Genomic DNA, 24,044 nt, shown 5'->3' with positions numbered 1-24,044 from the left:
AGAGAGAGAGAGAGAGAGAGAGAGAGAGAGGTGGGAAGTGTTAAGAAAAGCTGGCCGCTCAAACTGTGGCATTCAGCGCATGGCACAATCTGAGGAGGAAACATTTTACGCACGGAAATAACGGTCATTCATTCTTGTTAAACACAAACGTTTTATTTTTATTTATTTATTATTAAATGACTGATATTGACACAGGGAAACATTAAATACAATGTGGACAACCCCGAAGCCCAACTACAGGAGGGGTTTCTGCGCAGAGGGAGAGATTGCTGTTAACATCGGCGGAGTCCGGGTGGTGCTTTTCGGGGATGTTTTGAACCGCTACCCGGAGAGCAGACTGGCGGAGTTAGTGAAATGTCCAACTCAAAATCACGAAGTGGTCTCCTCGCTGTGTGATGACTTCGATCCGAGTAGAAAGGAGTTCTACTTTGACCGAGACCCCGATGCCTTCAAGTGCATCATCGACGTTTACTACTTCGATGAGATCCACATCAAAAACGGCATCTGCCCCATCTGCTTCATCAAGGAGCTGGAGTTCTGGAAGATAGACAAAAGCGTTTTGGATGAGTGTTGTAAAAGTTACCTGAGTGAGAAGGAGGAGGAGCTGACGGAGATTTCAAACAAGGTGAAGGTAATATTGGAGGATATGGAGGTGGACCAGTGCTTTACGCGCGCCCAGCGGTGCCAGAGGTACCTGTGGCGGCTGATGGAGAAGCCGGGTTCCTCCCTGGCGGCGCGCGTCATCGCCATCGCATCCTTCCTCTCCATCCTGGTGTCGGCGGTGGTGATGTGCGTGGGAACCATCCCGGAGCTGCAGGTGACGGACTCCGAGGGGAAACTCGTGGAGCACCCGATATTGGAGGGGATCGAGACTGTGTGCATGTTGTGGTTCACGGCGGAGTACCTGCTCCGTCTCGCCTCCTCTCCGAACAAGCTGAACTTTGCATTCTCCTTCATGAACGTCATTGACTTCATGGCCATTATACCCTTCTACGTGGTCCTGTCCCTCACCCACCTCGGCACCTCATCCATGATGGAGCTTGGGAACGTGCAGCAGGCTGTGCAGGCGCTCCGCATCATGCGTATCGCGCGTATTTTCAAGCTGGCGCGCCATTCCTCCGGACTGCAGACTCTGACCCACGCGCTGAAGCGAAGCCTCAAAGAACTGGGGCTGCTCCTCATGTACATGAGCGTGGGGATCTTTGTGTTCTCTGCGCTGGCCTACACCATGGAGCAAAGCCACCCGGAGACTCTTTTCAAGAGCATCCCTCAGTCCTTCTGGTGGGCCATCATCACCATGACCACCGTGGGCTATGGAGACATCTACCCCAAGACCACGCTCGGCAAGTGCAACGCAGCCGTGAGCTTTCTGTGCGGCGTGATAGCCATCGCTCTGCCCATCCACCCCATCATTAATAACTTTGTGGTTTTCTATAATAAGCAGAAAGTGCTGGAGACCGCAGCAAAACATGAGGTGGAGCTGATGGAGCTGAAGTCTGGCAGGGAGGCGCGCAGGGAAAGTAGGGATTAACACTTTGAACAAGCTAAGACTTTCTATAACTTTTTATCGTAAGAGAAAGTTAAAATCCATAGTAAGCGCAGAAAATCACTGTCAATCATCAAATCCACCAAATTTGAAGATAACTTTTATGCGTACAAATTGAAAAGAAGACTTTAGGACCTGTCAGCACAAAGAGACATCTGTACATAGAGCCATGATGAAAATGTTGTATTTACTCTGCTGTTGCTTTCAATTGGAAATATGTGATGTTCTGCTTCTGCCTCTGTTCCAGTTACCTCTAAGTCTTGTCATTGTGAAGACTGTTGTTATTATGGGAGTAAAACTTGCGCATGAAAAAAGAAATGTGAATATAGAGGCGTTACATGTGAGGGAAAAGGTAAAAATACGAACTGAAATTGATTAACAGTATTTACAGGTAAAGGATGGATTCAAAAACTTTTAGAGCTTAAAGTATGTTGAGTAAAATGTTCTCTCTGTGTTCCATGCCATGTTTTCTTGTTGAACTTAAAATAGAGGGATAAGAGTAAAGAGAAACAGCTTCTGGACTCAGATCAAAGAGGACTCTCGTTTAGCCTTAAACTCTGGATTTTGTCCCTCATCACCTAAATTACGGAGATGCTGGAAAAGTGTGATTTCAGCAAACAAAACCTATTTCACTGTGTTTATGGCCACATAACACAAATTGTGTGTGTGTGTGGGGGGGGGGGGGGGGGGGGGGGGGTCTAAAAATGAGCCTTACAATGCAGCCCCCAGAAAAAAGCTATGTAAATAAAAGAGATTCATTTCTTTAATCAGATTACTCCAGAATTGGTTGTAGGGGAAATTTACACTTATCCGAGCGATGAGTCGTAAAACTTGGTTTGAAACTTCTAGATAAACTAGGTTTACATTTGAGTTAGAGCTGACGTTGAGTTGAGGGATTTATTTGTGAAGGTTAGGGGCTAGAGACTGCATTATGTCAATAGGTGTCCTTCAAAAAACTGGAGCAACAGTTGGTGTGTATTTGCGTGTATGTAATAGTGAGAGTTGGATCCTTTTCAACAGTTAAAATGTACTAGATATTGTTGAAATAAATAGTCACTTTGTGTGCTTTTCCTTATTTTTACCTTTGAATTTGATTATAATCTGATGACATTTTGCATCTTGTCCTATGTTCTAGGACAAGTCCTTGTCTGTGCATGTCCGTGACAAACTATTTGTCTAGTTGTTTAATAGCTATTCTCATTTCCATATTTTTTCACCTCAATCAAATGTCCATGAAACTGCACAGTTCAGTGGTTACAAGAAAATGGAAATTAATATTCAAAGATTTAAAAAAATGGTTTTGTATTTATCATTTCTATAGGATTCAATAAAGTTCTGTCTTTTTGTATTGACATTTGACCACTAAAGGTCTGGGATCCGTTAAACCTTGAGACTCAAGAGGCGGTGTGCCTTTTGTTGATACAGCATTGATTTGTGTACCACAGCTGTATTTGAAATGTTTTGGTTTTTCAGCCATTTTATAGAAATAACACAAGGTTAGGTTTAGCTTTAGGTTCAGGTTAGGCTTAGGTGTGTATGTGCGTGTGTGTGTTGTCCAGGTATAATGTTGTGGGGATCTAACTCTGACATACTGTGCAAGTTTACAAAGGGGACTTGTCTTCCTTATGGGGACAAAAAGCAAGTCCACACAATGTAAATAATTAAATCATGACTTTTTAAGGTGAAGATGATTTTTAAGATTAGGGTTAAGGTTAAGGTAAGGCATGTAGTAACTATGGTCAGGTTAATGTAAGGTTAATGTATGTTTCTAGGAAATCAATGTAAAACAATCTGTGATCCCGACACAACTGTGGGTGTGTGTGTTTGTGTGAGTGTTTGTAAACCATATTTTTGTGTGCACCTTCATCTGCATGTTGCCGCATGAGTTTCTGTTTTCTCCAGCCTGTGAATCATGTGTGTGACATGATCCGAGTTGGTGGTCTGTGAGAAGTGGAGCTGTCCCCCTTCGGGAAAACACTTCAAAGTGAGGCTGTGTACACACCCACACACGTTGAACACTCGGAAAAAACCCTGGCTCCCTCAACTCCATCTCTCTCCCACCACCACCACCCCACCCGCTGTTTCTTCCCGTCTCAATTCTAACTCCCTCGTCCCTCCCCCTCCTCGGACCCCCCAGCCTCAGATGATAATCTGTCAGCTTCACCGGCGGAGAGAGCAGCAATCAGATGCAGCGACATGTAAAGCGCTGGCGCTGTCATGTTTTTTTCAAGGGTGGGTCGTGATGCAAAACATATAAATATTCCAATGTGAAAACTGTGTTTGCACCCTGAATGTTGAGAAAAATGACAGAGAGGGGGTCTGCGTGAGGATGAGGAGGGGATTGAGAGACATTATCTGACATTGACTTCAACCAAATATAAAACATCATATGTTACAGACGACTCAATCTCAGGTTGAAATAACATGTTGCTGCACTGCGCTGACCTTTAAAAGCCAAACAGACCCCCTGACCTCGGCTCAGAATGGGCGGCTACTGTATGAACAGGTCAACGCTCTAAAGTACAATTCACTTCTCTCTGAGGCTCTCCTGCTAATGTTTGATCAATGACAACCTGTAAACCGATGCATCAAAGACGTTAAGAGGCTCCTTGTCAATACCTGGCTTCCACACGTGTGCTTTGATGCTCACACAAGACGTCTCCCACAATCCTTTTAGTCCCAGAGTGCACATCAGCATCCGGAAGAGGATTTGACAGTAAATAGCTATTGACTGAAGGAAGATTTAGAACTAATGATTAGTCATTTTTAATTAGTTCCCACAGGTAATAGTGACATTGGAGCGTAGGCGTGTGAATAGGTTGGTTTGGGTTCAGGTACACAAAGTTTCACACACAGACACACACACACACTCAGCCTGTTTTTCTTTAGTTATTTCAGGTCTTTTGAGATGTATAGTTGGCACTGATGCAGCCACTCTGCAGCAAACACACAGTGACATTTCTAAAATGGCAAATGCTGTTCACAACCACCACTTTGTTTGTTTTTGAAGAGTGGTGTTTTTTAATCTAATTCTGACAGTTGGGTTTGTAGAAATCTGAAGACACAGATTATGGACCGCAAGTCATTGCATTTGTTCATAAACCTAGAAATCTATAGAACAGACCCAAACCAAAAGGTATTAAATTCACTATTGTGTTAAGACAATTTAACGCATTACATTTACACATCTGAGAAACTGAATCCATCAAATATGTAGAGTATTTGTTTAAAACATCACATAAACGCTGTAATGGATAATCAGAGTGGTTGCTAAGTGACTCATTGATTAAGTGACTGATCTCTGTACTCTTGGTTGATGAGGTATTCATTTGTGTAATGGCTTATCGTAGCTGGATTATAATAGTAATTATTGCAGCAAACACACCACAGAAACAAATTATGAAAAAATTACTGCGATAAATTATATAAAGAAAGAAAGAAAACTTTGCTAAGATCAACATAACCCGATTTTATTACAAAAAATAGACAGAGAAAAGTCACAAAGAAGCACAGACACATATACATTCAAAAAGTGTAAAGTGATGAAGCTAAAACCACAACAATGATAAAAAAGACAAAGACTGTAAATATGAAAAATAGCCCAGACAGAATGAAAATTATATATGGAATGACAAATTGCATATCACATTGTTCATGTGAACAAAGATCAGTCACTCACATGGAATAAAATTATTTCACCTATGCTATGATTGAGTAACACAGAAAACTAAAAAGGACAACAATCAATGTGGCCAGACAATATACAAGAACAGTAAAAATGATCCATAACAGCAGTACAATGTGATAATGAGACAACCTGGTTACTGTTACTGACAACCTGGTCCCAGAGTCACTTCTATGGACCACATAGACATTTATATCAGCCATGACTCATTTGAATTTGGAAAGTTAGCCTGTTAACTTAGTACTTATTTAGCTTGTAGACACCAAACATTGATTGTCCTGTATCATTATCAAAGAAGAGCCTGCACACTAATGCCACTCCACTTCTGCAGGCTCTTCTTTGTTTTCATTGAGTTGCTTCGGACCGCCTTGCACCTTGTGATGTGTGTTTACTCTTTGTCTTTCCCTGTGTCATTATCACACATTTAAAATTAGCCGGAGAAACCATCACAACTAAGGTTGGTGAGAATGAAAACATTGAAGGAGACATTATGCTCAAATTTGGGTTCCTACTTTTAATTTGTGTTATCAGTTGAACATGTTTTACATGCACTAATGTTCAGAAAATCACTTTCCTCAAACTGTCCAATGCTGCAGCTTCTCTTTTCAGCCTCTGTCAGAAACAGTTGTTTCTTGCTGCTGTCTCTTTAAGGCCCCCCTCCAGATTAAAGACTGTCTAGTAATAGACAATGGTGACACTCTGGTGTTTTGCAGCAATTAGAAGGGCAGGCAGCCAATTCCTCAGATTAAAACATTAGTAAGTCAAAGTCAATGTCCTCAACATCGAACCAGACCATGTCTCCTTTATCTGAAGTCATGAATTAGGCGACAATATAGCAACATATTCACGTCAGCTTTTTATTCCGTGTCAAATGAATACAGCTAATGTCCCCGCACCAGAAGTGGTCCTCTGTTGTCATGGCTCCAGTCTTTAAATAACAGTCTCTCTCATTATTCTGCCTCAACGGAGCCTTTTTGCTTTTAGTCTGGACTCCTACATCGAATGCACGCTGCAGTTCACTGTAATAGATTTTATAGTGCAACACAGTATTTCCTTGAAGTCCAAAGCAAGTCATACGTCTGAATCATGACTGATATTTTAGGTTATTGCTGGGCAGGAAAGGAGTTGAATTACCTGATATATAATAATGCTCTATCCACATATATCAGCAGCACACCTGGGATAGATTACAGACTGAAGAGCAACATCTATTCACACTCACATTCAAATTGCCATGTGTAATTTCACTGTCTGATTCAGTGCAATGCTTAACCAGTACCATAGTCTGTGGGCGGAGGTGAGTGATTTCTCCCCTGATTTACATGTAAAGGTGAATATTTTATATTTTATTAATATCTTTAGCACTTACATACATTTACAGGTTGTATCAATCTGTTAAAGTGGTGTTTCTCTCAGATTCATTCAGGCACATGCTGTATGGAAAGAATTCATTGGAAATAGTCAATGCAGATGATTTGGAAGTTTAAAGTAAGATACAGCGGATCTTTTAAATCTGTCAAATCATTTTTAGAGACCAGTTTTTGTCATTAACTCATTACTTATAAAGTGTTACTGTAATGTGATGACTTTTTCAGTAGGCACTTTATCCAATACTGTTGATGACATTCAATCAAACTTGTGCTGTGATGGAGGTGTTAAAGAAATCCTATTAAATACAACCCAATTATAATTACCATTGTGCTATCATGAATGTTTCTGTAAATTATTCAAGCATTAGACCGTGCTGCAAGAAGGTTCTGGGTCTGGGTCCTCCAACTTCCCACAGCCCAGAGACATGCAGGTACGGAGAATCTGAATGGTTGGTTTGCTGTGTGTATGTTATTGTTTTTTTGTCTCTGTATGTCAGTCCTGTGATGGAGACCTGTCCAGGGTGTGCCACGCCTCTTTCCCAATGTCACATTTTCCGCTCCTGGTATTTCATGCTGGCACTGATACGATGATGATTTAACAAATTAACGTTTTATTTTTTTAATATTAATTTAGCGCATGCCTTGAATCCGTCGGGCCGAGCTGGACCCCCTGGTGGGCCGTATCCGGCCCGCGGGCCGTATGTTTGACACCCCTGTTCTAGAGTCATAAAGAGTAAACAATAAATCACAGTCCAGTGATCAGTCTCCCTCCCCTTGGACACTCTCCCACCCACCAACACACCCTCATGCATGTTTCAAACCAGGACTGTTTTCTGTCTGAACGCCTGCTATTTTAAAGAAAGAAGTGTCAATTTATTGAGATGAAAGAATTGTACTGAAATGGATGTTATATTTGAACTGTATTGCAATTTTTTTTATAAAAGAACATTAGAAAAAAACTTTTTTGTAATACACAAAGTTTACGCTCATGTTTGCTCGTCTGGAGTCTTTTCCCCTGGATATTCTGGAGCAGTGATGCGTTTCTGGGCACATTAACACAACTTGTTGATCAGTGAACTAATATTATTTAATATTAATATTATAGTGTCCAAAAACGAGCTTGTGCATGTGGACCAAACAAAGAGGATCCTGTGGGGTTGACCTGAAGGCTTAAATTTATACACGTTGAGTTGCAGCACCTATAAGACATTTTTTTGAAAATAATATTTTAAAAGTCAGTCCTGTGTTGTGTAGTTGTGTTTGTCAAAGAGAAATGAAGTTATGTATCTGGTGTTTTCATGTGATATGTGCTTCAAGGCCAGGAGGATTTGAGCAGTGACTCAGGCTGTGAATGTATTTCTGGCAGCTTCTGTCTGACAAACATACGCAGGCTGAGTGTGTTCTTTTGGTGATTTCACAGAATTTTCTCTTGTTTTCTACATTGGACTCTGATGCTGGTGACATCTTGGCGCCGTCTTGTTCAGTGTGACCCGAAAAAGTCTGAAAAAAAGTAACAACTTCACTTCCTTGATGTCAAGATAGGCTCTGGATTCGGCCCCAGTTTATTTCAAAAGTGGGAGACGGCAATCTTGATGAGTGGAGTGAGAAACCCTTTTGTCTCTGCGCTTTGGATACGACAGTCCCTCTGACAGCTAAATTATTGATCCCGACAATTAATCTGTAAAAGCAGCAGGAAGGTGTCCTTTCAGACATTCGTTTTTTTCATTCTGCCGCTCCGATGCAGGGCGAGCACTCAGCCTGCTCCATGATTGCTTTTGGTCTCCTCCTGGGCCCCCACCTGCTCACAGCTGGTCACTATGTCTAGTTTTTAGTGCAGCTCGCCTCTTTCAGAGAATGTGTTTACAAATGGCATCGCTGGAGACTCTTTGTGTCTCACTTTTCAGTTTTGTAAAAGGACTTCTTGGTCAATAATGCATGTTCCCCCTGTAAAGGCCACTTCACTGGCAGGGGGTGAAGAAGTTATTCTGTGTTTTTGTTGGTGTGCTGGGCCAACAGGCACTGACCTATGTATATGTTCTAATTTATGGTACAAATACTGTATCAGACGGTGAGTCTATATATAAGAGCTCAGTGGCTGCACTCTTACCAAACTTTATAGTCAATTGATTAGTGGGTTGTTGTCTCAACATCAATGTGTTTTGGATGCATTCAAATGCAATGAAGAAGTATATTAAATATAAATATATGAATTTAATTAAATTGGTGGTTTGTCAGTGTTTAAGACAATACACCAAAATCCAACCAAAATTTTATCTTTTTTGTGAACAATTTGTGGAGATATCATATTTTTTTCTGAAGTGAAACAATTAGAATGGAAAATCTTCCTCTCAAACCTATGAGAACTACCAGTACTAACATTGAGGTCTGTGGATTATCCAGGATAATTGTGGCTCTGTTTGGAGGGAACACTTCATATCCAGGGGCAGGGCAAACATACAACATTTCGTGCAACGTACAACATTTAAGACAACTTTAGAATGATTGGGTTGAGGCAAAACAATCTCAAAACTTACACACATTATAACATTAGACACCAGAAGTAAGTGAAAACACAATAACTGGTTTGCACATTATGGCAATGTATTTGACTAATAATCCTCTGATGAGCAATCACCACCTTTTGGATTTGATCAAACATAGTTCAATGAATAAAATAATAATGTTAATCCTCCCGTAAAAAAAATGTTCAGCCCGAGCAAATAGGGAAACTTGAGAAAGCCCAACTGAGGATAATGTGTTCATAACTCTGTTCTGGGCTCCTCACTTTTGTAAATATCATGGATGGGAACTCAATCATAAGGTTGAGCTCGCTTCTTTTTCACATTCATTTCTTCATATTTGCTCTTTAAAATGTCACTGGCTGCAGAGCTACTGCAGGCAGGCAGTCACTCCTGGAGGGAAGGACAGGAATAGAACTGTTGTACACGGTGTAGTTTGGGCCACAGGTTCATAACTGTGGTACTAACACTCTGAACGCCCGGGGACACACATGTCAATTTAAAACTGACCAGGAAGGATAGAGATACAACATATTCTCTTTCCAACATTACTGTGGTGTACACAAAACATAGGGAATAAAACAAATTATAATATAGAAAGAGAAATCCCAAAGAAGAAAAAGGGAACCAAACGATCCCATCTCCGGAATCCTTGGCGCTTACATCACTTCTTAAGTTTGCATGTAATAATGTAATCATTACTTCTCAGTAACCATGTAATAACAATAATCACCTGTAATGATAATATAATTATATACATTTAGTATATTCCTATCATATTATTATATTTTAATTTCCTCATATTTATTACATATCCTACCTTGAACCGATTGTCTCACTTGGACCATAGGAATACCTAGGACAGAGCTTGTCAAGATGAATAGCTGATTACTGCAAATCTCTGGAAAACGTACATATATAGTATTCACATGTGTAATTCACATGTTTTTGACAATGATACAGAGGTTTTCCCAAAAATGGAGTGGATGTATGAACAGCCATATCTCAGGATCCAGCAGATTTCAGTAATTTTGACAATGCGGCTCTCTAACCCTGCCAAGAAAACTCAAAGCTCATCAGCCGTTTTACACCTTGCACCGATCAACCACAAAATTAAAACCAGTTACATATTGTTTTAATGTTGCAGATTATCACATTTATTAGTTTTAAAGGGCGCTAAGATTATTGAAAAATGGAGTCGTGCAACATTAATTGCAAATTGAATTTTCGAGAAAATGTCTCGTAATAGACAAACACATTTTAATTGTTATTTTTATGATGAGGGTTGACTGTGTGGAGACAGCAGGGACAGACAGCTTTGAACCCTGTGGTACTGTTATTCTGTATGTGATGTATTAAAGATAATAGATTAAATCTAGATGAGAGGCAGAGAGAAGAGAAGATGGTAAAAAAGTTCTGCTAGGGTATTCAGTGATGTAACGTTTTCCACTTCATCGACCAGGATGGCCTTAAAAGAGCAGACACCTGAATAACCACATACACAAAGATGATCATTTGCAATATCTTAAGGTTGATCCTGACAAATGTTACCCCGACCCGCATATGTTCTTGGTCCCGTTCTTTAACTTCTTTAATGGAGCTATTATTAACTTTCCTGCAGAGGTGAAGCACTTTCTGGCTCTCAGACATTAATGAAAAGGTAGTCAGCACATGAATAATTCAGGCTGATCCTCCTCATTCATTGCTGAACTCGGGCACATATACCCTCTTCACCCAACACTTTCTCCTCCTTCAAGATCTTTCATTCTGCTGGTGAGATTTTCATTACGCGACTGTGAGGTTTTATAGAAAGAGAAAACTCGTTGCAGGATTATGATCATATGTGCACCGTGAACACAAAGAGGAATCTATGATCAGTGATCGGCATCACTTAAGGCCGGCGCATGCTTCTGCGTTTTCACGGGCCCGCAAGCGCAAGAGCCCTTCCGGGCCCCTTACGTGCTTATGTATCTCTTCTTAAGTGCTTACGTGCGTCGCCCAATTTTTCTAACTATACGACAAAGCGACGCGAGCCTCACGCAGCCCGCAAGGCTTGTGATTGGTCTGCCTACTACATCCCGTCCGGAGTCTAGTTTCCGGTTTCATGTCCCATAATACCGGCAGAAACAACGGAAGATTTAGAAGAACGAATATGGACCAAATAGAAGAGCACTTGGAAGAAGAGATCCGGTAGTATGACCGCTTGTATAACCCGTCACTGACTGGCGGATTTGTCCGCTAGAAAAAGGCTACGAGGAGCCGCAGTGGCTATGTAAATAAACAATCGACGAAGAGGAAAGAAGGCGTCTCTAAGGTCGTCTTCGTCAAAAAAAATTACTCCGCCTAGTGTTCTGGCGGGGAATTGCTGTATAAGACGCGCAGTGCTTAGGGAAGGTTGGGGAAGCATGAATGACAAAGAGTCCTGCGACACAGCTGCATGATATGCCGCCGACGCAGTTGCAGAAGCATGCGCCGGCCTTTAGTAATGCGTTAAGGCCGGCGCATGCTTCTGCGTTTTCACGGGTCTGCAAGCGCAAGAGCCCTTCCGGGCCCCTTACGTGCTTATGTATCTCATCTTACGTGCTTACGTGCGTCGCCCAATTTTTCTAACTATACTGCAAAGCTCCGTGAGCCTTACGCAGCCCGCAAGGGATGTGATTGGTCTGCTAACTACATCCTTTCCGGAGTCGCATTTCCGGTATCATGCCACATAATACCGGCAGAAACAACGGAAGATTTAGAAGAACGAATATGGACCAAATAGAAGAGCCTTTGGCAGAAGAGATCCGAAAGTATGACCACTTGGATAACCCGTCACTGACTGGCGGATTTGTCCGCCAGAAAAAGGCTACGAGGAGCCTCAGTGGCTATGTAAATAAACAATCGACGAAGAAGAAAGAAGTCTTCTCTAAGGTCGTCTTCGTTAAAAAACATTACTCCGCCTAGTGTTCTTGCGGGGAATTGCTTTGTAAGAGGCGCAACGCTTGGGGAAGCTTCGGGAAGCATGAATGACAAAGAGTCCTGCGACACAGCTGCATGAAATGCCGCCGATGCAGTTGCAGAAGCATGCGCCGGCCTTTACTCTAATCTGACCACTTGTTTCAGTAATGAGTAATCTAACGCGTTACTATTTCCAAACCAGTAATCAGATTAAAGTTACTTGTCCAAGTCACTGTGCGTTACTATTTTGGTATTTGTGGTTAAACCGCTGGGCACGAGCCGCGGCTGGGGGAGCAGTCGCCCCATCGCCCTCTTCTCTACGCCGCCGGAGGCTCGGTGTGCGGCACACCTCAATGTTATTTTCGGGGGGGAGGTCCTCGTCCGCGGCGCCGCTGGTGCGGGGGCTTTCCTTCTCTTGGGCCGCGGGGCGGAGTCCATCGGCGGTGCGGAAGGCGGGGACCGGTTGGAGGGGACCGGGTACGGCGGTCGGCGGCAGCGACTCTGGACGCGTGTCGGTCCCTTCTCGCGGATCACCTCAGCTACGGCGCCCACTGGGGGAACCCTCCGTTCGCGCGGGGGGGCCCCCTCCAGCGGCTTCTAATAAAGTGCGTGTTGGCAAAACCGGTTGTCATTTTTATGTTGAGGCGGCGGGGGTGTTGTTGGCTGCTGCTGAATGTAACTAATAAAGTAACTTGTAATCTAACTTAGTTACTTTAAGTAATCTGTAAAGTAACTAAGTTACTTTTTCAAAGTAACTGTGGCAACACTGTCTATGATAATGTGAGACTTTCAAATTGTTAAGCCTCAGCAGTTCAGAGCTGTTAGGAAATCATCATTTGAGATTTGTCTCACAAATTCTTTCTTTATACTATAACTTCAAAGAATTTATAGATGCTTATTTGTAAGTTGTTTATTTATCTTCAAACACAATTCTTTTAACAAAGTCCCAGTGATTTTGATTCATTTTAACGCTGCAATACATTGAAAGTGTTGGGTTGTCGGATTGTTACAGAGCAGTCATCAGTTTAATTTCATTAAAAGGCGTTTTCAGACATGACTTGCGGGGTAAAGTTCAGAAAATTGACTATGGAGTTTACCCAGAGTTTCCCTTTCACACATGCACAGGACAGCAGGAGTTTTTTTAGCATTTCTCTTTTTTGCGTCTGTTAGAAGTATCATCTACCCCCCCACACTCATTCGCGATGAATCCAGATGGGGATACCCCCGGTGTGTTTACACATCGGATTCTCCTGGATTTCTACTGATTTTATAGTAGGAGGCCAGGTAGAGAAAGTCCACAGAGACTGTGGAGCATCTCTCTCTGACTTTTGTGTTCACACCTCTTCCAGGAGAAAATACAGAGGGAGTAAGGAGTTCAGTGCATGTCTGAAAGCAACTTTAATCTGCTTGCATCCTCACTGAGAGCACAGAGACTGTTATTAAATGACACAGCAGAACTGCAACTTGTTTTATTTTTAAAGGTTAAAGTCTTGCAATGCCAAACCACCCAAAAAGATATGAGTCTCAAAGGCAGTTTTAGTTACAGCCTTTCAATCTATGCACCCTTGAAAGCAGCGGGGACCTACTTGACTACTGCAGCCTCGTCAGTAAAAATAATGCAGTACAATGACATCATAGCAAGGCTTGGGAAAGCATGCAGAGCATTTGCAAGACTCCAGACAATCTGGAGAACAAAAGTCAAACTCTACAACATCATCATTGGAAACATGGTCTCCTTCATGGTTCAGAAATGCTGGCGCGTGACATGAACAAGACCCTTCACCTTACAAGATGGATGCCTCAGGAAGACATGCTGCATCTTCTTACCTGAAACAATCTCAAATGAGGAACTTCACAAGAAGAGAGTGTGGTGCTAGAGATCAGATCCTGGCATATACAATTGCTTGGGCATGTGCTCAGAATGGACCAGAACTGCAGACCTGAAGGCCATGAAAGAGAGGGGTCTGACAGGGAGAGATCCAACACATAGCCCATGAAGACAGGCTCACATGGATGCTGATTGTGGATAACTTTCGCCCTTCAAGGGATAAAGAGGACTAGGTCTAGAGTCATTTTTTCAGTCTATACATCAATCACAAAATTACAACTGTTATTACCAATAGAAAAGAAGGAGTTGGTTTCATGTTGACAATTAGATAATTTTGAAGGAACATATCTGATCTGACATGGAGGTCTATCTAAATGTTGAATGACCTCAACACTTCATTAGCTTGATAACATTAGCCTCCCCACTGCCTGGGAATCAGTACACTGTGATTATAGAATCAATGGCTATAATCAATGTGTATGTGCAGCGCTGTATCACTGGGAAAATCCCTTGTCCCAAACCACAGAGGTGCTTCCTATTATCCGAAGTTCAAAGTTATTTTTAAGCTGTTGTCCTCTAGTTCCTCAACATCTGACCCTAACCCAGCGTTTTCTGAGCAGTCTCTTGGGGCCAACATTCACTCTGCAAGAGGATTGATTACAGCTTGAGGGTTAACTTCAGAGATGCAGCACGTGTGCTAGAGGGTCCTCTAGTCCCTCGGCTAAAAGCTTGAAGGCAACAAAGGACAGTGTTTTGTTCCTCAGCGATGATGGATGTCAGAGAACCTGCTATGGAGGATATTGAATATTGTTAGTGTATCTCCCTGGATGGTTCTGTTTATCCAAGCTATGAAAATCCACCAAGTACGATTCATTTTGCCAGTAGACAATGCCCAGTGTAAAGAAAAGAAGGGCAGATGATCAATACACAATGGCAAGCTGCTAGATTCAGCTTCAGTACCAAGACACGATGGCCCTGATGCCTTTTTTTTCGACCAAGGTGAACCATTGTCTGTCTCGTAGTTCGTGAAACTTACAAACATTTTAAGAACCAGTTTGCTTTTCTACAGGCTAGAGGCACCATAATCTCTATTAACAGATTCTGCATGTGAATATGCCGAAGTAAGACATCTACAAAAAGTATCACTGTTTGTGTGGAGAAACATTTGACTTGGGTTAGCAAAGATACTAATTGGATTGTACATTACAGCGAACAGTGTACAGTGAATAGAATTTGGAGTCTTGGTCCAAATATCAACTGTTTACACCAGAAGCCCTTAGAATATTGTCCGCTGCCCCCAGAGGCTTATTCATCATCAATTCACAACTATAGCCAATCGCATCGAAGATTGGAACCACGTCACTGTGTCACTGTATCTAAAACTCCATATACTCACACTATCCTAGTTGTATGTGCTCGAACACAGACTTTGTTCATGAAGCTCCCTTCTAGTTTGGTCTGCACTTCAGCTGGCGACAGGACACAGTGGACAGTGTCAATGAACCGTTGCTGTTTTGCTTTGACATTTTGAGTTAAAAATCTTCAATCTTCTTTGGAGACTACAAATGACAAGCTGTATTTATTTTTTTAAATGGTGGTCAGAATGTTTTGGTTGGTGTCATGGGTTTTGTTGTTCACTATAATCCTGTACCCAGCACCTGATGTAAGCAGAGTGGAACTAGCTTCTTGTGCTGAAACCCAAAGAGCTGGTTTGAGATGAGGCACTGGCTCCTGACCGGCCCTTGAACTGCCGCGATACAAAAGCGATATTTGTTTCTGCCAATTGTCTTCATGACTCTTGTGCTACACCATGTTTTACTTGGAATTGCAAGTAGGAGTCAGATGTGAGTGTTTTTTTTTTCTCATTCAGCTGCTTCTAATTATGATCTGAATGATATGATGTTAACATTATAGCCTCTTAGCAGGGGAGAATATGTGGAGGAGTATGATATATATTGAATGGGAGTGGTTTCCAATCTAGTGCAGGAACCATCCATGTTTTTATCTGTGAGAGACATCTTTCCTGAGACCTAACTGAGATGCATAAACATGAGTCACCTTCTAGATATTCTGCAGCAGCACATCTCTAAACAGTCATTCATATCATATCATGTAACTGCACAAATGATTACAGCTGTAGTCTCTCCTGGCATATTTCAGAAGCTGATGTGCCGTCCCAGTGACCTTGGCATGTATAGATTAAGAAGGTTGTCCTTAGTGTCTCTTTCATATGTGGTTAATACAAACAGATGGAACGGCGGTCCATTCAAAATGAGGATTCATGACTCTTTTTGCCTGGTGTTACCGGCAAATGGTAAATGCCCACTGTTGTTGCTCCCAGTTTTAAAGACAACACCACACACAGTAATTTAAGACACTTACGTGGGCATGTAAGGTAAAAAATCCGCCAGAGAGACTGGTGATGAATCACGGGGTCTTTTTTTTCCTGCAGATTTCCTGTCGAGTAAATGCATTTTTTTTTCTCAGTTGTTTCTACAGATGCCAGTAATTTTGCATGAAGTTAACCTATGCTTCACTTCGGCACAACTAAATCTTTTACATGCTAAATTCCACTGATCTTACATCAAATAATTTAATCATTTCCAGGATTTTCACGAGAATTATGTCTGTAAGTAAATTGGCCATATATATCCAGTGTCACCTAAGGTTAGTGCAAAGAAAGAATGAGATATCAATGGATTTCTTTGTGCCATCTGAGCGTTTGAACTGAAGACAAAGAGGCCCCAATACCCTGGATCAAACTGGTTCACCCTGACAGAGTTAGTTAAAGAGCTATGTTCTTTTAAACTGTCTGAAAGAACAGCAATATTATCAGTCTGCATTGTTATTCAAAATTTGCACCATTAAACAACTAACTCTCCGTAACTGAGAAATGTGATAAATGCATTAACACTACAAAGCTGTGAAGATTCACTCAGCAGGGGAACAGGAGGACGCCCAAACCTCCGCCTCCGCCAACCTGACAAATTGCAAGAAATATGGTCCCATCCTCGCTTCTGCTGCTGAGTTGTGGTGTTAAATCGTGGTGAGAAAAGTGTTTTTTGTTTTTGTTATATCGCAGTGAAGGTGACCGTTGACCCTTAGGATACAACATTTCATCGCTTCTTCATAGATAGATCTTGGTGTGATACTTTGTCAGAATTAGAATGCAAATTCCAGAGTTGTAGCCAAAACACCTATTTTGTGAAGTCACAGTGAAGGATTTCACTCAAACATAACCTTTGACCGACAAATTATAATTAGTTCATCCTTGAGTGTATTCCTGAGAGTTTGCTTTCACAGGAATGGTATTGATAGATGAATGGACAAATGGACAACCAGCACCAGCATGGATACATACAAAATGTGGAGGCTCCATGTACCCCAAACTGCATGACACATCCTGGTGACTAATGTCTAAGTAGCCTCATGGACCTGCACCACCTACTTACCGAGTGTCTATATGAGGGTAGGAATGATTTGAATCAACCTGATCTGTAAATCCTTTAAATGTCATGGCTAATTTTCAGTGCAGTGCTTCCACAGAACAAATCCATGATTTATCTGTAATAAAACTCCCTTATTAAGCTACCTGCTAAGGATCCAATGTTTTCAAGCCTCTCTGTTCGTTAGTTGGTTTGCAAACAAGATTACGCAAAAAACTACATTGGCACTGATTTCCCAAGGAAGAATGCATGGATCTTGATAAAAAAAAATCTAATATCTAGAGTTGCAAAGGGGCGGAAAATTTCCGGTAAATTTCCGGGAACTTTCCATGGGAATATTAAGCTCGGGAATTTTGGGGAATTTTGAAAAAAAAAAATACATTTAAATACAATTAAATGCTGAGCAATAAAAACATCCTTCAAAACTCTATTTTGAAGATGTATGGAATGCAGCACACGATGCACGTTGAATTTCAACCCTGCACTGTGCAGATAATTCCCAGCACCCTGCACACTACAGCAGGGCTATTGAGGCCTGCTGTAGTGTGCAGGACTAGTCAGGTAAATTTCTATGATATTACTGGGGGAAATATATTAGCATGCTGATTGAGGATTGTTCATCTGTTCATCTAGCCTATTTCTATTCATTTATCCATCAATTTTTAAATATTTTTAAAGACGATTCCAATTGGCCAACTATTTATATCTCTGCCATTGCTTTAGTGTTACAAGCTTTTTTCTCATCTTATTCTACAGAACAATTCCACGTGCACTATCTCATGTGTGGAGACATTTCACCCCAGCGAATGTAGAAGGAAAGGCCGTGTACATTTGCAAATATTGTGCAAAGACCTATGTTAAGAATGACAAAAAGATGCAGAAGCATATAGTCAAGTGCCCAAAGTTTCCTGAGGGCTCAAATCAGCCTATGACAAAACAAAATGTTATATTTATGTCTGTATATGACAAGGTAAATACAGTTAGTATAAACTACCAACACAATTTCCAGTTTATTCCCGTTAATTCCCATGGAAAGTTTCCAACTTTGAATATTCCTGGAATTTTGCAACCCTACTAATATCTACAAGTAGGCAATTGAATCCAAAGGGACCGTGCACTCTATTAAGGATATATCAGAGAGATATTTAGTTTTATGATTATTGGTCACTTTTCCTTGTTGACTCCAGATGGCTCTATCTGATTTTCTAGTTACTCTAATATAATATACCATTTATTAGATAATGGTGTGTGTGTAAAGTGATGTTTATGCGTTGTTTTTAAACACCATGTGTTCTTCTGGAAATCTCTCGGGTCTTCTCTCTCTCATTTTTTGTCCTATATAATAACTCAAAACGTGGGTACATCCATAACAGAAGGCAACACAAGATATTAATAATGCGCGATATGGTTCAAGTTTTGAATCAAAGGAGGAGATGAATATATTTAGTCTCTAAATTACACAGAAGAAGAAACTTCAGAGATCATCTGTTCTGCGTGACACTCTGTGTTCGCCATATGCAAATTCATGTTCCTTCCATGTCAATAGTAAATCACGCCCCCTCACAGAGAGTCAGAGGAGACTGCTGGACCAGAGTGGGAGTGAGCCTATGATTTGAGGAATCTCTCTCACAATCGGCAGGCGCCGACTTAAATACCTCTGCTTAATTGCTGTGTCATGACGGGGTAATTACCACTGTCGTTCCAACCATTCACAGTGACTGACAGACCCGCACACTACCCAATGCTCCTGCCTGTTTGCATGGTTCTGCAGGGAACTGTGGGGGCTCGTTGGCGGCTAAACAACAGCAGAAGAGAAATTAACATAAGAGTCAAGGTGTGTTTCAGGATTAGTGTGTGTGAACATCAGAAGAGGGAGAAATGTGCAACTCAATTCCACCTCAGGTTGACGCTTTTTCATTTGTGCTAATGTAGCCTCCTCACACTTCACACAGCCACAGCAACACCATCCATGTGTCAGACATCGGAGGGCTTTAACACATATCTTGAGGGACAGTTGCCATATTTGCATTGAGTTAAAACCTTCAAAACTTCCACCTCACCTTAACTGCCTTCTGCCATTGAAAAAACGACATCAATCTAACACTCAAATGGGGGTTTATAGATGTACTTACTTATTAACCCCTGTGGCACATCTGTCTGGTAATAACTTTCTTCCTCCTTGTGCAAGTCGAATTTACTTGTGCTATCTAGCTGGTTACTTTCGCTGTTGGTTCTGTTCCCAAGAAATTCAAGCGCAAAGAAGAAACAGAATGGCATCAATCTTGTTTTTGACAGACGTGTTGCCTAAATATAAAAGAAGGGCAGAAGAGAACTATAATCAACGTGAGCATGAACTGAAGCTGGGTGCAAGTGTGTAGTTTTAATACAAGCAGAGCAAATGTAAGCACAAACAGGGGATATTTGATTGTGAATGCATGGTTTTGAATGCATCATAAAATCTGAATGTGAAATCAATAAGTCCTGCTGTCAAACTGAACACGCCCTTGAATAAAGATAGGGGAAAAGAACCATATTCTTGTACATGTCCTCATTGGATATTTAGTATGGCCAGTAGATAATGATTCTCAGGCTGATGTTGTGGAGGTTGTTGACTCTCTGTACTGCTCTCCACCAATCGGAGCTGGAAAGGAACACTGACTTAACATCACTGTTATAAACCCCAATCTATGTTTTGATGTTAATATTGTTTAAACTTCCAGATGCTCCGCAGTTGACTTCTGTGTTATGTTTTATGGGTTTGACCGGATAAATTGCAGGCACCAAGGGCAGCAGAAGCCGTTCAGTTACACACAAAGACTTTGAGTCCATCAACACAGGAAAAAACCTGAAACAAGGTTAGAAACACAGAAACACTGGAAAGAGAAACATCGCAAGGAAACAATTACTCACAGAATAGAGCGCGAATTGAGCAGACGGACTGACACAGAATAATGCAAGCAGAGAGACTATATACACAAGGGAGGCTGCAGAGATAACTGAATGCAGGTGAAACACAAAAGGTTAAACAAAGACAAGAAATTACTCTTAGTGTTAGGGAAGTACATACTTGGGACACTTCTAGGAATTTATCATAGTAGCAAAATGCCTAGAAATGTTGCGACCAATCACAATGAGCCGGACACTTCTAGACACTTATCATTGAGGAAAAATGCCTAGAAATGTCCATCTCTTGTGGTTAGGGATCTGCAATACTTGGGACACTTGTAGGAACTTATCATAGCAAAATGCCTTTCAATTGTCCCACACTTGTGGTTAGGGATGAACAATACGTGGGACAATGGTAGGCACTTAACATTACAGCAAAAATGCCTAGAAATGTCCCGACCAATCAGAATGAGCCGGACACATCTAGGCACTTATCATTGAGGCAAAATAGCCTGGAAATGTCCCACTCTTGGTGTTAGGGAAGTACAATACGTGGGACAATTGTAGGCACTTTACATACTCACTTATCATTGAGGCAAAATGGGTTAGGGTTAGGTTAGCACAATAGTATCCAGAGCCTGACTTAACAGGGCCGCTGTAATGCTCGGGCCATCCAAGGACCTCAGGTGGTGCTCCTAAGCTGATAATACAGTTATAAAATTCTGAAATTACAGATATATGGAAATTTATTATTGAACTCTGAAAATACAGTTAAACAAACAGTAACAAAGCATTTATGCATGGTTATGTCTCTCTCTAAATCACCATTGATGGTAATTCATGGGTTAGGAATTTATAAACAGCTCTCAGTTACTCTGTTCCAATTTAGTATATTTGTTTTATAACTGTTATGTCACAAATGTTTTCATCTTATGTCTTTAACAATAAGGGCTAGATGATTTAAAAAAAAAAAACTTGATTATTTCCCCTTTAATCATTTATGTCGAAATCTGACTTTATGAACTGTAGTTTTCCAAGTCTGAATATTTTCCTTTCCTGGGTGAGCAGCATCTTTATCTTTATCTCAAGAGAACTGAGTGTTCAAGGACAGAATGTTTAAAAAAAAAATGTGTGTGTGTGTGTTTTAAAGGAAGTAGGTAGCTTGTTTGCAGGCTAAAAATACACTTCAACACCGATGTACCAATGAGTGACTGCCACAGTCAGAACCAGACTTGTGGTGTTTGGCTTCTTTCCTCTTATTGTGTAACATAATGTAACTCAACACACATGCTCAGTCTGTATCACCATTTGTCATTTATACGAGAAGAAATTTCTCTCCAGCCTCAGACATTCAGCTGCAGTCTTTTACCTGATGTTGACAGTAACAAACACGTGGCTGCATTTGTTAGGAGACTCCGCAGATTTAAAAAAAACTGTTAAACACACTAATAAATTATAAATGCGACGCGTAAAACCTGCATCTTAACTGTGATTGCTGGGACAGGGTGACGCTCAGCATGAGCCGATAAGATCAACATCAGCTGTCTCCAGCACTACTGTCACATGGCTGACCACTCCCAGGACAAGAGACCAAAGGACAATAGTAAGTTTCATGGAGGTTAAGAGACGTGAAAGGTCATGCCAAATGGATGAATTAAATTAATAACGTGAAAGCAATGTAAACTCAGAGTGAATTTCACAGGATTCTTAGCTGTGATTTTCTTGGCAAGCTGAAGCAGTCGGGGGAGCTGGATGCATTTCAGGTTCTATGGAGGAGAGAGGGAACAGAAAAAGGAATAGGTGATGAGAGGGATTTGTGACTGTGCTGTGCAGCGCAACGTGGACACAACACCTGCTCCTTATTTATCAAGTCAATAACCTGTATAATCAATAACCTGTGCACCTATACACCAAGGAGATTAAAGGCTAACTGCAGTTTCCTCTGGTCATGATGAACCATATTTGAGCTTTCTTATATGTGGTCACTGTGCTTTGGCCTCGTGTTGGTGAGCAGGAAAGATTCATTGAAATCTGCAATGATCCCTGTGGAGTTTATTTCCATTTAATCTGACGTCTATGAAAAAAAGCTGAACTTCCTTGTTTCTATCATAATAAAGTCTCAAAATGGGATTCAAATGTTTGTGATATTCAACTGTTTTCCTTTGATAAATGTTATATTTCTAAAAGATGTGCAGTAAATTATAGGAAATAAAGGCACCAAACGGCAAATTCTTCATTCGGCAGAAAATTATTCCAACATATTTTTATCGTATGTACACAAGTTATTGCTTCATGCACATGAGAAAAAAAAAAGATCACACATTTCAAGACATAAGGGGCTCTGTAGTTTTTCTACAATACTCCTTTCAGGTTTTAAGGGTTTGAAGACACCATTTTCCACACTGAGGCACATTTGTAAATAAAATAAGTTTATAAAAAATGACATCATGTAGAAACAGGTCTGTACTGGCAGGGTTGAACTCAGAAGAGTGTCTGCAACACAATTCACATGACAGATAAACAGCTTTTCAGTCACAGAGCTGTGTTGATGAGAACACAATGCCCTCATCAGAAAACACAGCCCCTCTGACACGTAGGTCCTATTGATAGCTTTGTGGGAAATTATTGCTTTTTTTTTTAATCTACATGGACTGGGCTGCAGGTGGACAAGAGAATAGAATGATCACAAAGGTGATTACTGAAGCAGCATATTGGTACTTTACATCCATCACCCCACCTCTACTTAATGTAGACTCTAAACAGCAAACAGTTTGTCATTTGATGTCATTTCATACATGAGCTAGGTTGGTTATGCTGAGATTTAAGAAAAAATGACTCCAAAATAAAAATCTCAACTCCCCACAGAATGTCAAGATTGTACTGCCCTCTAGTGGATAAATTACACACATCAAGATAAGGCCGTTTTGCATCTGTTACATTTTTTGTTTGAATAGGACAAATCAAATATTTCACAGGGAAACATGTACTTTATTTCTAAACTAATGTCTGATGAAATCGGCATACTGTTATTGTTTGTCAAAAATGTTTTGAAACATGGCCCAAATCAATCACGTGAACATGTGTTTGTTCCATTTGTCGCAGAGCACTGCACGGACATTGTGAGAGCATTTCAAACCACTTCACAGTGAGCACAAGCTTTGAGGTTTGAAAAAAATCTAATCTAGGTTCACTGCAGATTTTCCTCGGCTTTTAGCCACATCTCGGTTGTCATGGAGATGGTTCAGTTGAAACACATGACTTAAGCTTGAAATTTCATTCACATGATGTCAGGATCATTTCACCACTTGTTTTGTGCTGTTGAAATTAGACAAGGTGAATGATGGGTTGTGTAAAAAAGCACATGGGTCATCATCTTCTGTGTGACCATCAGCAACAGTAGATTAATAGTTCCCTGTATTTCTCTAGGGCCTTGTATTACTGTACCTAAATGTAATTGTGATTTACTGAGTACACAAATCAAACAGTGTGGTCAGATTTATTGCAAATGATGAATATATTCTTTTAAAAATCTCCTTGTGGGAGATTACAGATAGAGATTTGTGTGGATGACACAGTGGTTTGTGTGGTATTATAAACATATGTTGCATTCTTGTAATTGGACAAGATATGTCACAATAATCTCAACTCAAAAGTTAAATGACAATCATTTTGGGAGATTTTACTTGTTTCTTACAGTCGTCACGTTTATAAAGAGTTAACCTGCCTCAAGTGTCACGATGCTCTGACCTAAAGAACATCTGTCACATGATAACGGAGAGTTGTATACAGGAAATGGATGGTCAGGAGGTCAACTGTCACAAGGG

At 41.0% G+C, this 24,044-nt stretch overlaps 1 protein-coding gene across 1 annotated transcript; it reads left to right on the top strand.

The window, feature by feature from the left end:
- The first annotated feature begins 38 nt into the window (after positions 1 to 38).
- On the top strand, positions 39 to 9,335 carry kcnf1b (potassium voltage-gated channel, subfamily F, member 1b). The gene is made up of 2 exons (XM_053434988.1): positions 39 to 1,520; positions 9,313 to 9,335. Exons 1-2 carry the CDS (start codon positions 212 to 214, stop codon positions 9,333 to 9,335), a joined length of 1,332 nt encoding a protein of 443 aa, XP_053290963.1. The 5' UTR covers positions 39 to 211.
- Positions 9,336 to 24,044: the final 14,709 nt, after the last annotated feature.

The sequence above is a fragment of the Pleuronectes platessa genome, chromosome 11 (assembly GCF_947347685.1).
Source record: "Pleuronectes platessa chromosome 11, fPlePla1.1, whole genome shotgun sequence".
In the NCBI taxonomy this organism is placed as follows: domain Eukaryota; kingdom Metazoa; phylum Chordata; class Actinopteri; order Pleuronectiformes; family Pleuronectidae; genus Pleuronectes; species Pleuronectes platessa.
This window is presented reverse-complemented; position numbering and strand designations above follow the sequence as displayed.